Here is a 16976-nt window from a genome sequence, read left to right on the forward strand (position 1 = left end):
TCAAATATACTTCCTCAGACCTTATCTTGCCTTGCATCACACATAAACGAGTTTAAATATCCATTTGCATTAATCATCGAGGGCCTTGCATGTTTGTATATTACTTTTGAAACATTGACAATCACTCTACTTTGAAAAGCCATTTACTGCAATATTTTGACACATAATATATATAGTGACGCCTATCCGATTTTGACAATTTTCTAGTTTTGTAACACCTATATTTGATAACAACTAATGTGATGCCTATTACTGTATTTCAAAATTACAGGAATCGAGAACAAAATATCCGACAGTGAGCAGGCTTGTTTCTTTACCACCACCCCTCTGTGTCTTTTGAGACCTATGTCTGTCCGATAAGTAGGAAGTTTGCCTTTTTTGAGAAAAGTCTGTCAGGTAAGCAGGAAGTTTGCGTCTTTTGAGAAATCTGACTGTCCCATAAGTAGGAAGTTTGCGTCTTTTGAGAAATATGTCTGTCCGATTGGTAGGAGGTTTGTGTGACTGACCGGTAGGTAGGAGGATTGCGTCTTTTGAGAAATCTGTCTGTCCGGTAAGTAGGAGGTTTGCGTCTTTTGAGAAGTCTGTCTGTCTGTCCGGTAAGTAGGAGGTTTACGTCTTTTGAGAAGTCTGTCTGTCTGTCCGGTAAGTAGGAGGTTTCGGTGTCCTGGTAATCCGGATGGCCACATCATTTACTTTGTGAATGGACGTCCAAAGTCAGCTCCATTTGCTAAAATGGGTTCAATGTAGTAATGCATTGTCCTTTGTGTCATGTGTTCAAACTTTGTAAGTGTGCGAGTTCTGGTGTTCAAGTAACAGTACCATATGTTCTGGTTAGAGATTTTCTTCCCTATATTAATGCATGACAATAATACGGACAAACTGTTTCAACGAAACGTACCTATATAGACCATGGAAGACGCATTCATTTGCACAAATCGTATTTTTGAATAAATAAAATTATGATATATCCACAACAGGTAAATCATTCTCTGCGGGACACAAGGCTGATGTTACAGGTGTATCGGCAGGTAAATCATTCACTGCGGGACACTAGGCTGATGTTACAGGTGCATCAGCAGGTAAATCATTCACTGCAGGACACAAGGCTGATGTTACAGGTGTATCGGCAGGTAAATCATTCACTGCGGGACACAAGGCTGATGTTACAGGTGTATCGGCAGGTAAATCATTCACTGCGGGACACAAGGCTGATGTTACAGGTGCATCAGCAGGTAAATCATTCACTGCGGGACACAAGGCTGATGTTACAGGTGTATCGGCAGGTAAATCATTCACTGCGGGACACAAGGCTGATGTTACAGGTGCATCAGCAGGTAAATCATTCACTGCGGGACACAAGGCTGATGTTACAAGTGTATCGGCAGGTAAATCAGGTGTCTGTCCTTCAACGGGAGACAAATCATTCAACATGGGAGACAAGGAAGACGATACACCTCCATTATCATGTATATTACCTTAGACAGGTAAATCATAAGTTGTGGGATGTACATGTAAAACAACTGCAAAAGACATGTCTTCATTTAAAGGCAAGGCCGATACTTCCATTATAGTTTCATTTGTAAGATGCAATATTTGATTATTATAGGCATCTTGTACATGTTTGAAATTTTCACTGCAATGATACAATTCTAATGATAAATGAATGATGGTTAAAACTTTCTGCAAATGATAAAAGCTTGTGATTGTTTAAGGTAACATTATTTGTCTAAATGCGCATATGGTACATCAAAATTGGTACCGTATAAGTTTTACATTATGACCCTTGATCGAGGCTTCTGCTGGTGGACTGTTAGTCCCCGAGGGTCTCTACAGCCCAGTAGCTAGGTACTTCGTTACTAGCTTGAAAATACGAATGCATATTTAATTGCTGGGATAAAATTTAGAAATTCATTTCAAAATTAAGGATTATATCTCCCTCATGCATAGCTCTGATCCTTGGACGACTTTGGCTCCAGTTTTTGGCACTTTAGTTTTCCTTTTAGCTATTACAAGTTTATTGAGCATCACTGAAGAGATATTATTTGTCGAAATACGCATCTGATGCATCAAAATTGGTACCGAATAAGTTTTACATGTAGTTGATTTACTTTAATTTGCATGCTAAATGTCAATTGCAAGTATCGGCATAATACTACTTATATCAACTCAAGAAGGGGAACCTAAACTTAGGTCCACTTGAGATGAGGCTTGCGTTCCAGTTAGAGACAAGTAAATGAAATAAGCTATAGAAAGAATAAGCATGTTTTGAATACGATCCTCAATCGGAAATAAGCTGCAGGACATGAATATATGGTTCATAAAAGTGTCAATTTAGTCATTGAATTTCTATCAACAATTTTGAGAAAAATAATGAATCTTACATTATACAGGAAGGGATAGCTTATGTTTCTTTGATTTATTTACTTTAAGGTAGCTTTGCAATTGAAGAGCTATGGGCAATATGCGTGATATATGACGTAGGGAGGGCAATATACGTAATACCTGACATAAGGAGGGCAATATACGTGATATCTGGAGTAGTGAGGGCAATATACATGTACGTGATATCTGGCATAGGGAGGGCAATATACGTGGTATATGGCGTAGGGAGGGCAATATACGTGATATCTGGCATAGGGAGGGCAATATATGTGATATCTGGCATAGGGAGGGCAATATACGTGATATCTGGCATAGGGAGTGTCACTACAGGTGATATGTTTTCGGATGAATATAACGAATAGTGATGAACCTCATGAATCCTAAAATTAAGATTTGGGAAAACACGTACCCTCTGGACATATTAGATGCCTAAGAGGAGTAAGCATCAATATGATTATCTAACTGCCCAACAAACCAACATGGTGGGTAATGTCATAGCAATTTAAAGAAGAGATAATAAATGTATTTTTCATGAACAACTATGGACCTTCTTTAATTCACAATGAAGTCGTTTATATTTTCAGAACCATAATGGGTTGGATATATAGCATGCATGCCGAATACAAAGCTAATTTTTTTCAAGTTCAATACTTTTTTTTGGATTACAAATGTGTATGTGCATCTCACAGTCCTCTGATGATTCTCTTCTGTGTGAATTCTGTCTTCTGTGACCCCCCCCCCCCCCCCTCTAGTTCCTACCCCTCTTCCTCGGCCTCTTATTACTGAGATTTTACAGAAATATGATTGAGTAATACTTTAATCTTTAGATATATACTCATCTGGTAGATTTGTTCAATCGTAACTTCTTAAATTCAGCCAACTTTTTGATAACTTTCTTTCGAGGTTCAACATTCTTTTCTATGTTTTCTAAAATGGTCTGATGACAATATACAAGTATTATAAAGATCGTTACTGAAAGGTGATCAAATACGATATCATGTAACTTACTTAGAATCCTATAAAAATGACAATGACTTCCATTCATGAATACGCTGTTTATCAATTAGTTTGATGTATCATTCAAAATATTTTTTTTCAAGTCAAAGCATAACTGCCGAATAAAAACGGCAACCATTCTCAGTATGCGCATGTTTCATTTGTTAAAAATTAATTTTGTTGCAATATGATGTAAGTAAAACTTTATTTGTGTCGATTCACTATCAAATTTCAAAGATATGATCTCAAACATTGTAGAGTAATTGCTTTTCATATTTTAGGAGTCAATCTGTAATGCCCTTACAATACGCCACTTCCGAGATATCAGCTCTTTTGTGATGGAGGTACGTTCAGTATTCTGTTGAACGCTTGGGTGGGTACAAGATGTACACTTATGCATGTATTATAGACAAGGATAAAAATTATGAAAGCGTAAATTTTGTTTTTATCAGCCGTTGGTATACATTAAACTGACCATATGAAGAAGAATATTGTTTAATTAGGCCATTAAATTTGATATGAAATTAATTTTTATTTCCTCTTCTGCATGTTTGATACTTTAATCAATGAAAGATGGTGATTATCGAATTGTATTTGAGCTATTTTATTATTAAATACTCATAAACTTACTAAAATTGTGTGTTCCAGCAGTTTGGGTGGTTACTTGATGTCTGATAATCATCCTTTAGGTAATATATGAAGGCAGCGATAAGCATTTGTACCCACCGCGTGTGGACGAAAGTATGTTTTGCGTCTCACTGTGCGTAAGAGTTCCACGAAGGGAAAAAACTATTGGGCAACTCGGAAATTGGTACACGCATGCTATGATTTGGCTGGTAGTATTAGTTTTAATATGGTACACTAAAAAGGTCTTTTAAAAAATTGTTTAGATAAATTCACACATACCACTTCATAACACCAGTAGACATTAACGGCATACTAACGGCATACTAACAACTCAACTTTATGACAAATGGGATGATTTCAACATCTCCATGTGTCAAATTGTAATCGACGAACTCAAACTGCGCAGGAATACAATCATATGGAATCACGAGAAAGCATTCCTGTTTTCTGATAGTAGTCTTTATATTTCAGGTGGATTGTTATCCCATTTCCATATTGTGTACGAAAGGTGAAAATAACGAACAGTGATCAATCTTATAACTCCTATATGGAATACAAAATATACACGAGTCATTTTTGTTTTAAACACTTTAATGACTTCTGTTTTGTGTCTCAAACTTACCTTCATTGTCATTATTATTTTCAAATATCCGAGAAGGACCCAAATCACATAAACAATACCATATCGAGAACAAGACAAGCACGGATCCCTGGAGACACAGAAGTAGGGATCAGGTGCCTAGGAGGAGTAAGCATATCCCGTTGACTAGTCACACCCGCCATGAGCTCTACATCTTGTATGAAAGGAGAAGATAACGAACAGTGATCAACCTCATAAATCCTATAAGCAATACAAAATAGATAGTAGGGCAAACAGGGACCCCTGGATGTACTAGAGGTGGGATCAGGTGTCTAGGAGGAGTAAGTATTCCATGTCGACCTGTATGTCAAGAATCGTTTAATGTCAGAAACTTAAGAAATGTTGAACGTCTTACGTATAACGCAACAGGGATCAAACATAATCCGGGACCTCCCTGATGTCAATCGAACACCTTAACCACATTTCTCATGCCTGATGTTAAGCGAACACCTTAACCACATTTCTCACGCCTGATGTTAAGCGAACACCTTAACCACATTTCTCACGCCTGATGTTATGCAAACACCTTAAACACATTTCTCACGCCAGATGTTAAGCGAACACGTTAACCACATTTCTCACGGCCATTTTAATACGACGCTCATCTGTAATTGTCAACACATGATACAGACAGACAGACAGGACAGTATACAACAAAGCTTTGTTTGCAGGTATATAAAAACTAGATAAATCTTATTTTTGATTATTGTCCATAACAGAAAAGAAGTTTCCAACACAGGCCCAAAGAGTGGCTCGCAAAGGTGGAGCAATTAAGAAAAATTCATTCCAGTGGTAAAGAAATGCCCTCTATTAGAATAAACAGTAATGCAGTCTCGAGATTTTCATTTTCCTACCTGTACAGACTGTTATTGCTTGCCATTCTTTGTAAATCACCTACATGCATCTCCAACACTGGTTACAGATCAATAAATGCCGACAATTGTTCAGGATATGTTCTTTATCTTACCGATGCACTTATAAATAACTTCAGCGTAACTTATCTTTCGAGTGATTTATTTTGGGATTTCTCGTCCTTTATTTCCCGGTTCAGTGCCTTGTGGTGGTATAGGGTATTTCAGACAGGACTGCGCACCCATATCAGATTTTTAAACTTCCCAAGTTGTAAAACCAGTCTTGACATACAACATGGGTGAGGGAGGATGTGGAAAATTTGGCAAGGTGTTTCTCGTGGTCATCAATCTGATATTTTTGGTAAGTTACTGCATTGTGGAAGTAAACGAAAGCTATATAATGGAATTGATACGTACATAATGATGGTCGTAATAATTTTTTTCAGGAAACATGAAAAATAATTTATGAGCATCATGTACTATATCTAATCCGATTTAGATTTCACTGATTCCACACGACATCGAAAGCCACAATTTTCGTTATGCCTTATCAACAATTCTGCTTTACGTGTACATATGTGACACGGATTGATAACTCTATAATTTGTGCAATACTTTTTAAATGACTTCTTCGTTTAAGATATTATGTGTTGTATTACATGTATTCGTCAACGTATTTTCTACCTTAAATATCCGCCCCCCTGTCATTGGGATTGCACACAATGCCGGGTTTTGTAGACCGTGACATTCCATTCATATCATCGTTTTGCCTATTATTAACTGCACGAGGGTTTAGTATTGAAAAAGAATTTTAACTTTTACAGAAATGATTTTATCCTGAAATCGTTTTATATTATAAATTATTGGTGTTTTAAAGGTCAATGTATTATTGCGACTATCCTGCATCCCGAGTACCATATTGACCTAGAATCTACATGTATACAACTTAAATCCTGAGCTTAACCATTTTTAGAAAATAAAGATATATAGGCAACATGCCAAGGGAAACAATACAACAGATATTGTTTCATAGCCAAACCGTGCGCGACCTGATTTTGTGTAGTTTGATTATTGACCTACACATGGCAATGCCATACAAAAGTAGTGAGTTCTATTTGAGGAAATTTCTTACATGAATTAAACGCTAAGGCGATATCAATGGGGGATAGCAAGGGGTGCTGACACAGAAAAGCTGCAACAGCTCGTGGAAATCAGGAAGTAAAATGCAGCCATTGTGTTTCTGGATGGTTGACAGTGAATAATGCCCCGAGAGTCATCTAAAAATGCATATGTAATATGAGATGCACATAAAACATGCTTCCCATGTTCGAGTTCTTCTTCATACATTACGAGTATATCACCAGCATAATGGAATTAAGTTCACATCACTGGTCCATGGGGTTGTTTGGGGTGAACTATAAACTTTATATTTAGACGACAAATTATATTTGGACCACTATGTAATCTCGGTATATGATCAAATAAACCTTACTCAGTTTCCTGGCAAGCCTGACCTGATACAATGTAACAAACTCTGATACAGTGTAACGAACCCTGATACAGTGTAGGTATCACACCGGTAATTGTCCAATCAAAATTAGTCAATTGTAGTTCCATATATTTAAAGAAATATTTTTTTCCTTGCGCGATTTTTCTCATTTCCTCTTCTTCTTTTCTCTTAATTTTTGTACCCCTGATTAGGAAATTTTGTGTAATTTGTAGAAATAACCACGTGTATACAAAGGAACTATTTGCTGTTGGTAGCTGAGGCTACTTCCTGAGGTGCACTCCGGCTGTTTACACACATGTGAAAAACACGTGGATTTGAGGGTAGTCTTGTTTGCGGGTAATTTTTTTTCGAAAATGCCGCGTAGGGTGTTGTTTTTCTGGTGTCGGCAGACGAGATAGGTAACATAGAACGTGTCTGACTGCGTTATTCGGCATCAATTTTGTAAACTGATTTTTAATGATTTTTTCCCCTCTATAGTAATATATAGTGAAAATAATTACCGGTGTGATACCTTGAAGGAAGTCGGGAATTTCACAACTTCCCGTTTTTCTCAGTCCTTTCCCTTTTCATCGGCTCAAAATCAGCACTGGATATCAAAACAAGAGGTTTGAAAAACAAAACGGTGTTTTAATAGGTCATTCAAGAAACATGACGCAATACACAATGCGAAATTTCAATTACATCTAAATACGTATCAACAACGTATTTTTGCCTTATACAGCTAGAAAATCGTAAATATTTGTATAAACACCCATCTACATAGCATACACCGGCGGTTTTAACACTTAACACATTCAAAAGACGTATCAAAATTTCACATCGATTTTACAATACGCATATTGCACAATAACCCCACCCCCTCCTCCTGCCTTGCGCAACTGTTAGATGGACTTTCCTTGACATTCATAAGCATCATACATAACTCTATGACTTCTTGATTCAATGTCCTTATTGTAAATTAACCCAATTAAGAGATTTCGTATTTCTGCGTTGAGTTTAGAAATTTTATTTCATTTTTAATTTTATGTCATAAAGAGAATTTCAGATAATTCATGGTAAATGCCCGTCAAGGTCACTCATATGAACATCAAAATGTCTCCTTAACACCGAAAATTTCAAATTATTTGTTTTAAGGGCCCAACACGCGAAGTAATATTTCTGGCACGATTTACGACAGTCCCCTCCGTAGCAGGATATCAAGGCTCTGACGGCGTAGGCCATAATTCTATTGCCGGCTTCTAAAGCGTTGACCAAAAATTTGTGTTCTGTCCTGCATATCAAGTTTGTCACTAGATATTCTTACCGTTTTGAGCATTTTGAACACTTGTAATTCAACGTTACTATACCTAGCGCCCTTGATATTTGACCTATATCTTCTTTAGAACCAAAATTTAGGAAATGTGTTAGCTTAAATTTTTTGTAATGAACAGTTACATGGATGATTCTGTATAATTTGTGTACACGTTTAAAAACGTCATATTATCCAGTCAGACTTTAGTCTTATTTATTTGTTTTAACCAGTATTTAGTCTTCTTAATGTGTTACCCTTGCTTTGAAGAAAGGCTAAATACGCACAACCCCTGGCAGGTTAGGGGGCCATTATCTGAAACACTAATCACCCGTGAGTACCAACTTAGTTTAATCTGTTAAGTGTAATTAATGGGCTCTTCTAGGATACCAAATTGACCAGATGCAGATTCCATTATAGTACCGAAAATTGAAGATTTTCACAAAGCCAAAGATCTCACCCATATGAAATTTGAAATAATTAGCAATTTTAAAAAAAATATAAATAAATTTAGGATTAATAAGTGATTAAAATAGCAAATTTCATCATTCTTCTTTCTAATGAAACCATTTTTTGAGGAAATATCTTGATTTTATACAAAGTTATTTCAATTTAAAAAGTACCACACGCGCCTCATATTTCACTGATGAAACAGGCAGAAATCACGATAGTCCCAAGGGAAAGTAAATCACCAGTTACGTCAGTTATCTTGCTCCGATTGCTATGTGCATGGGGTATACTATTGATGAATGAAACGAGCACCTGCTGTGCAAATTTGACATTTTTTGATGGAGATTTAGTTGTCTTCAACGAACCCTCACTGCTACGGCCGCGAGCGTCATGCAGAGCTTTAATGTCGGTGAAGCTTGACCTAAATCCGGCGACATTGCTACGTAGTAGTTACCCCATATAATATTGTTGGTTATGTACAGATAACCCAGACTTTTAACATAAGAAAGCACGCCAAACTATGGTACAAAGGAGTGAAAAATTCCCAAGAACAAAACGCAAAACCTTGTGCAATGAAGTTTACCTAAGATCTCTTTTTGATGCCTTGAAACTTTTCTTTAAACTCCTTACAACCTAACGTAGCCGTACATTGTAGTCCATGTAGTTGGAAGTGTGAACAAGGTTACGTCACAACGGATATAATCTGTCTATAATTCTCCCCAATGTCTATCCCTTGGGGATCCCGGTTAGAATAGGTCTTCAGTACCCCTAGCTTCTCGTAAGATGCGACTAAATGAGGCGGTCCTTTGGATGCATATATGAGACCGCAAAAAAAAAAAAAACCCACAACCGAGGCCCCGTGTCACAACAGGTTGCACGATAAAGATCCCCCTCCCTGCTCAAAGGTCGTAAGCGCCGAGTATAGGCCTAAATTTTGCAGCCTTTCACTGGCACTGGAAACGACTCCATATGGGTAAAAAAAATTCTCGAAGAGAATGTTAAACAAAGGCCATAAGCGCCAATCTAAAGGTTAAATGTTGCCCTTTACAGGTTAGTCAATGGTGACGTCTCCATTCGAGTGCAAAATTCTCGAGCGAGACGTTATTAAACAATATGCAAACAACCCCCAAATGACTAGAAAGACTTCGTAAACAAAGTTGCTGTCATCATGAGATAGAGAGCGCTCTCTTATTCAACCGTTAAAACGTTTAGGTCCAGAGAAAGTGATAGGACGTTGCTACGTGCAAAATGTAGTCTTCGTGCTTGCACATCGGAAGGCCTCGGGAACCAGACTAGTTGCTACGGAGACTAATCTCGGTTGAGGTTCGGCTCGGCTGAATATTTGGACTGACGCCATCATCGAATCTCGGAGCAGTCCTTCATAATTCATGTCTGGAAATTTACTTTCAGCTTTGGCCAGTTCTAGCAATTAATGTGCACTTAGGTGAGGTGTTGCTAAATCGAGGAACGGAAGACAGAACGGAAAAGAAGAATGCTTAATGTAGCTAAGATAACACCAAAATCCGGACGAAAATACTTTATGATTACAATCAAAATTTGTAGAATTTGTTTACAAGCGGTAACACAATTTTATCTCAAAATTCTGCATCATAAATTGATTAAGCGAAGTTAAACGTTTGTATAATTATATAATAAGAATTTACAAAGAATTTTGAAATGTCGGCACGGACATCGTTCATATACCTTCGGTTCGACTTTTGGATATATCGATGGCGTTTTGTCTATTGACAATGGTGGCTTTCATTCGTATGTCGATTTGGTGTGTCCCTGTGGGTCGAGGTGGGGGACACCGCAGGGTCGTCCACTTCTGCTTCATACTTAGATATTTTATTGAAAGTAGACATTGGCGGCAAGCTGGCGGCTCGACTGTATGGCAGGCGGGGTGGTTTCGGTTTCTCCGTCGTCGGCTTCCCACGTTTGTGTGGCAGTGTTCCATTGTCGCCTGCGTGTGGTGTTTGTGTATCTCAGCTGGTTCGGTGTGCGGGGGCTTGTTCTGGGTATGGTCGGTTTTTGAGTCGAGGTAGGCTGCTGGCAGGCAAGTTGATGGTGCAGGGATTTCGGCAGTCTCGATTGGGGTCAGCATTTCGCAAATTCTATGGTCGTTATGGCGATCTAGTTCGTCAATGCAACCTCGCGTTGGGTCAAGTGCTGTCTGACGTGTTTCATACCGATTGTTAAGCCGTTCTTGGCACACTGATTTTGACTGCGGATAACTCCGTTTACCTGATCAGGATATGGGGCTCACGGCGGGTGTGACCGGTCAACAGGGGATGCTTACTCCTCCTAGGCACCTGATCCCACCTCTGGTGTGTCCAGGGGTCCGTGTTTGCCCAACTATCTATTTTGTATTGCTTGTAGGAGTTATGAGATTGATCACTGTTCGTTATCTTCACCTTACAGATGTGTTAGCGAACAGCTACACCTATGGGTAGAGAATGGAATGAACACACGTACTTTATATTGCCCCCCCCCCCCCCCACCCCCGGTGGCAAAACGTCATTAACGCACATTTACATGTAAATTTATACATATTACCATGTATGTGTATACTTACAACAGGGAGTGTGGTATATAACAACAACAATTCATGATCTTATTAAGTCAGCAAGTTAATCATCTTGTGTTTGATATATTATTTTTTAAGTTACAGAGGCTTAGTGACCACGGCACTCCAATCCTACATAGGGAGGACTTGTAGCAGTTTATTTATAAACTAAATACATGTATCTTAATATTTAGATTAATAATGAGACGACCTTTTAATTCCATTCAAGCATGAATTGTCTGTTAGTCGTTTAGCTATTTCATACCTGTTAATTTCTCATACTATGCATCGTTTTCGTTGGTTCTGTTTCAATCTTTCTTTCCCGCTATATCTCTTCGGGTTCAACACTAATTCCCAGGATGTCGGTAAATGTACGAATTTTCATCCAAATGAGGCAAACCTTTTATACACACCGGACTCGTTCGCTTTAAAATTTGATGCGATACATAAATACATACATGGATTATTCCAAGTGTAGAACTAAATTACGAATAAAAGCAAGTTCGATTTATGAAGGCTATGTTTGGGGGAAATTGAAATTTGAAAATTCAGGTTTTCAGTATGATTATTTTTTTCTTTATTGAAATTTTTGATTAGTATAAAGTATGAAAGGTGAAGACAACGAACATAGATCAATCTCATAACTCCTATAAGCAATACAAAATAGAGATACGGTGGATTCTGTGAATGGCTTCCCGCTCTCTCTCTGTAATGTCTGCTTCCCCTGTTCGTGATAAACCTTTTAATTAGCAAAATGTCGACCTCCTCATAACATTATTGCATACAATATTTTCCGTCTTCCGTTTCGTTTTCCGTTCTGCGTTTTAGCAACACCCATGCGCTGATTTACTCACGGGGTGCAAATTTTGCATATGCAAAAATTGCACCCGCGTGTGTAAAAGTGTATTTGCTAAGCGTTCACATGGTACTTAACAAATTAGGGTCAAATGGCAATGATTCTCGAAGTTTGATAAAGATGGCGGATTATTTTCGATTGAGAAGGAGGATTTTCCCTTACTGTGTAGTCTTCGGTGACAAATTTGATTGATCAAGATATGTCTACGACACTCTATGCAATATAATGTTTGCAGAAATACAGTGTATTTTATGAGTAAAGCGATATCATACTCGGTGATACTGTGTTTGCTCCGCTTCGGAGCCGATCCCTCGTGATCCACAGTGACGACTCCTCCAGTGTGACGTTGTATACGGTGTGTGCGTTCACACAAAAAAAATCACTAGGAGTAAATATACACATATGCAAAAGTATATTTGCATCTGGTCTGAGTAGGTGCAGATTTACACCCGGGTGTATCATCAGGGCATGTGAACGGGGCTTTAGGTGACACTGCTTTTCGCTTCAAATAAGTGATTTAACTATCAAACTAACTCTCTATCACTATTAATTTTGTATTGCTTACCGTCTAGGTATAAAAATCCCAAAATGAAAATAGGCACTAAATATTTTTCGTTCAAATGAAGACTTCCATGGAACAAGATTTTATCTCCTGGAATTGAAGAGTTCCTATAGTCTGCTTTATCTAGTTATTGATACATTCTTTATCTACATGCCTCCTTGCATTTCGCTAATTTAAAAAACAAACTATAGGAACTCTTCAATTTTGGGAGGTAAAATATTGCGCCATAGAAGTCTACATTTGAACGGAAAAATTAGTGATGGTTTATTTTATGGAATTTTCATACTTAGACGGTAAGTAATACAGCATTAATAGTGATACAGATTTGGATTAATAGTCAACTAACTTATTTGAAGCGAACAGCAGTGTCACCTAAGTGCACATTAATTGCTAGAACCGGTCGAAGCTGAAAGCAAATTTCCAGACATGAATTATGAAGGACTGCTCCGAGATTCGGTGAAGACGTGAGTCCAAATATTCAGCCGAGTCGAATCTCAACCGAGATTACTACGGAGACGTCTGTGGCTGTTCCTAACGTATTCAGAAATAGCGTACAGAGAATACAAAGCAGATCGATATAAGCTTTAAATTCACCTGGCGGTTGTTATGAATAAAACCGAAAAGGAAACATGTACCAGAGACATATAACAGAGACAAGTTGATTGAACGTTGCTGAGGTGAATATCTTAATATCATGTGACTATGTACAAATGAATAAACTAGAAACTGTTTTTCACAAATTACATACAGAACAATTTTTTGATTTATGATTGTATATTGTTTAACGTCCCACTCGAGAATATTTCACTCATATGGAGACGTCATCGTTGCCGGTGAAGGGCTGCAAAATTTAGGCCTATGCTCGGTCCTTACAACCTCTGAGCAGGGAGGGATCTTTATCGTGCCACACCTGCTGTGACACGGGACCTCGGTGTTTGCGGTCTCATTCTCTTGACACTTGTTTATGAGACATGGCCGATTCCGATAAGCATGCACTTGTGGACAGGGGCTAAACCCGTTTTGGGTCCGAACTCTATGATACCATAATTATATTTATGGTATCAAAGAATTCGGGCCCACAACGCGCTTAGCCCCTGTGCATTCGCAAGCCGATTGTTCTCCCCATGTGTATGGTCACGTCCAACCCTGTTACGTGTAGGTTGTATGCACGTCATCAAGCTCCGGTGAAATCGGAAGGTTTTTTTCCCTGTCACCTTGACGGAAAAGGCCGAGCGATGTTCCAATTGGCTAAAACTTCTCGGCTTGACGGGAAAGGACGAGCGATGTTCTTAAGGCCCTCGCATTACACGTGATCCTCTGTTTACCGACAATAATACACACACTGATTTCAATTACGTTTACCATATAAAGAATAAGAGATATCAAATTCAAACCTTCTAAATCCCATCACTAAAACAATCAAGATGCAATATTTTCAAAAGATGTTTCAATTCAGAGTAAAGTTTCAAATGGCGACACATAACCCAATTTAATCGGCGAGTTTACGATAAGCCTTATTGTGTGTTATTAGTATAGTTGATGATCATCAAATTATTTCAAAACTTGTTACGTTTGATTTCAATCAATGATAGGAATGAAATAACCTTAAATCAGCATCAGTTATCAAAACCAATGAATAGGAATCAACGATTTATAGGTGGGACCGTCACTAGTCTGGCGCATGCCTGACCCAATTTCCGCCAGACTAGGACCGTCACATATTTTAAGCGGTAAACATGAGTTACTTATCTCTGTTATTGTATGTGTCTCTGTCTCTATATTTACAACTGTACTGTCGGTGTCTGAATGTTACTCTGTAGAAAACAAACCAATTTAATGGCAGTTTGTAAGTTCCGATTCAAACAAAACATTGACGAAAAAGCAGAATTGAATACGATAAATCACGTGACGCGTTGCAGTTCATACCCTCATGCATTATCGAAAATGAAATTTAGTACTTATATTTACCTTCTACTTTCTTTCTGTGAGAATCTCTGTCGTTGAAATAAACATGCTATACAAATAAACATACTATATTTATCAAGATTCATACGCGCATTGTTTACATCTGCAGCGCATTCACATGTCTATCATTACAATTTGTGAAGGCAAAATAATTGGAAATGTCAATATTTTAAAGATATTGTTACTTTATACCGTACACATATACTACATGTATAAAGCTAGACTAATGAATACTGTTATACAAATAATGAATACTGTTATACAAATAATGAATACTGTTATACAAATAATGAATACTGTTATACAAAAAATGAATACGTCTGTTATACAAATAATGAATACTGTTATACAAAATTAGACTGATGAATACTGTTATACTTTCTATTTTAGCTGCTTGGAATAGGTCTCCTTGCAGCAGGGGTACTGGTGAAAGTAAATGCCGTGTCCTCTGACGTCACGCCCGCCCTTAATGAAGTGAGCGTTGCCGGATTCGACCTGGGAGACCTAGCCAACAATCTGTCTATTTTGTTTATCGTAGTCGGAGCATTCATTGTAGTGGTGTCCGGTTTGGGTCTGGTCGGAGCCTGCTGTGAAGTTAGATGCATGCTGGTTGTGGTAAGAATACTGGCATAACACATTGCAATAATAGATATGTAGCATTTTGTTCTTGGTGCACACATTTTCAACACTTTGTCATGTGTTCTTAGACTGACCCGATGAACAAAATCAAAAATTCTAAAGATCATCTGGAGTTAGATAATTTGAATCTGAAACTTTAAAAAGTGTTTTCCTATTGGTACCAAAACGTCTGACCATCGCAAATTTCGACCATCGAGATTGCATTTCAAACAGTTGCATTTCCCCATTTCGTTAGTTTCTGTACTTTATCAATATTTTGCATAACTTTACTCCTGACCAAATTGTGCAATAGAAATTGCAATCTGAAAAAAAAACCGACAATATTTTATATTTTCAATAATGCATCATTTGACATACATTTCTGATATCTCATTCACATACCTCTTTTTTAATATTTTGTTTGATTTTTTAAATGGTCAAGTTTAAACATCATTAATGTAAATATATACGAGTTTTGCCGATTTTTCTGTTTGAAGAACACATTTTCTACTTTCATAAACAAATGTCTACATATAGAAAACTTCTATTTTGTGCTAATTAACTTGCATAGCATTTTTTTTTTTTTGGTTAACTGTAAATTTGGTTTTGTTATAGAATTGTCATCTAAAGCATTTAGTAGATCAGCCTTTAACGGGGCATGAACACTATTGTAGTACAAAGAATTATGTAGATATTTAAATTAATGATATGATAATATTTGATTCGTGTAAAACATGACAACAAACACCTTTCATCTAACCTTTTCATTTTCAAAACAAGACTCGAGCACTGTTTATGTTTATATGTCACGTAACTCAACTTCAAAGTTGACGGCTTCTGCGGGGAAAAAACCCATTTACTACGAAAATGTCGGAGGGGGGGCCTTGCTCCCTAAATCGATTTATCATTAAAGTATATGGAAATATTAAATGATTTAGACATATTTTTGTCAAAAGCCTGATGAGCTCACCTCAACACGTGGTTTCCTTGCCATGATGAGCGTGTTGACGGAGCCGGATTTCTTGTAAATACGAAGTATATCATGTATGGAAATATCGATCCACTCATTTATAAAACATCTTTATTTTTATTAAAACAAATACTGCCAGTTTCAATCGATCAAAAATCGTGTCCACACTCCTTTAATTTTCTTTCAATGTCATGTACATATCAATCTGAAACCCCAGTGATGTTTCATCTGAATATAAAATGTCGTATAAAAATAATATAAAAAACAAAGGTCCCAGTATTGATCCTTAGCACACACCAATGTGATGCTACTTTATTTGAAAATACTCCTCGTCATCCAACACACCATTCTTACGTTCCCTCGGTATTTATTTTTTACCCATGATAAGTCGTCTCTAGCTGTGGGAGAAGGGACCAAAACTTTAGACCTATGCATGATAAGTCGTCTCTAGCTGTGGGAGAAGGGACCAAAACTTTAGACCTATGCATGATAAGTCGTCTCTAGCTGTGGGAGAAGGGACCAAAACTTTAGACCTATGCATGGACCGTGGTGGTGTTTGTTACGTCGCCGGCGACGATTTGGGATGTCATTTAACTATCATTAGGGGTGACGATTTTTAAAAAAAAAAAAAATCTTTTTTAAAATTGTTCAACAGAACAAGTAAAAGACGGAAGTAGAAGATTAAAATGTCTTGC

The 16976-nt window shown here is 37.5% G+C and overlaps 1 protein-coding gene and 2 long non-coding RNA genes across 4 annotated transcripts in view; 2 read left to right on the forward strand and 1 right to left on the reverse strand.

Moving 5' to 3' along the window:
* The first annotated feature begins 268 nt into the window (after positions 1–268).
* Positions 269–4779, forward strand: LOC125678754 (uncharacterized). The gene is made up of 3 exons (XR_008800769.1): positions 269–396; positions 3660–3722; positions 4664–4779. It is a non-coding gene; the product is annotated as an uncharacterized LOC125678754 (long non-coding RNA).
* Positions 922–5625, reverse strand: LOC125678755 (uncharacterized). The gene is made up of 3 exons (XR_007371594.2): positions 5500–5625; positions 4628–4799; positions 922–1520 (listed from the first exon to the last, which is right to left on the reverse strand). It is a non-coding gene; the product is annotated as an uncharacterized LOC125678755 (long non-coding RNA).
* Positions 5626–5698: 73 nt separating this feature from the next.
* Positions 5699–16976, forward strand: part of LOC125678751 (tetraspanin-9-like) — a 20329-nt gene continuing 9051 nt past the window's right edge. Inside the window, exons 1-2 of one of the 2 annotated variants that reach the window (XM_056157301.1) lie at positions 5699–5857; positions 15084–15308. In XM_056157301.1, the coding sequence (XP_056013276.1) occupies positions 5792–5857; positions 15084–15308 (291 nt within the window). In that variant the 5' untranslated portion in view covers positions 5699–5791. The remainder of the gene's footprint in view (positions 5858–15083; positions 15309–16976) is intronic. The other variant, XM_048917423.2, reaches the window with a different exon arrangement.

Source organism: Ostrea edulis, chromosome 2, assembly GCF_947568905.1.
Source record: "Ostrea edulis chromosome 2, xbOstEdul1.1, whole genome shotgun sequence".
Lineage (NCBI taxonomy): Eukaryota > Metazoa > Mollusca > Bivalvia > Ostreida > Ostreidae > Ostrea > Ostrea edulis.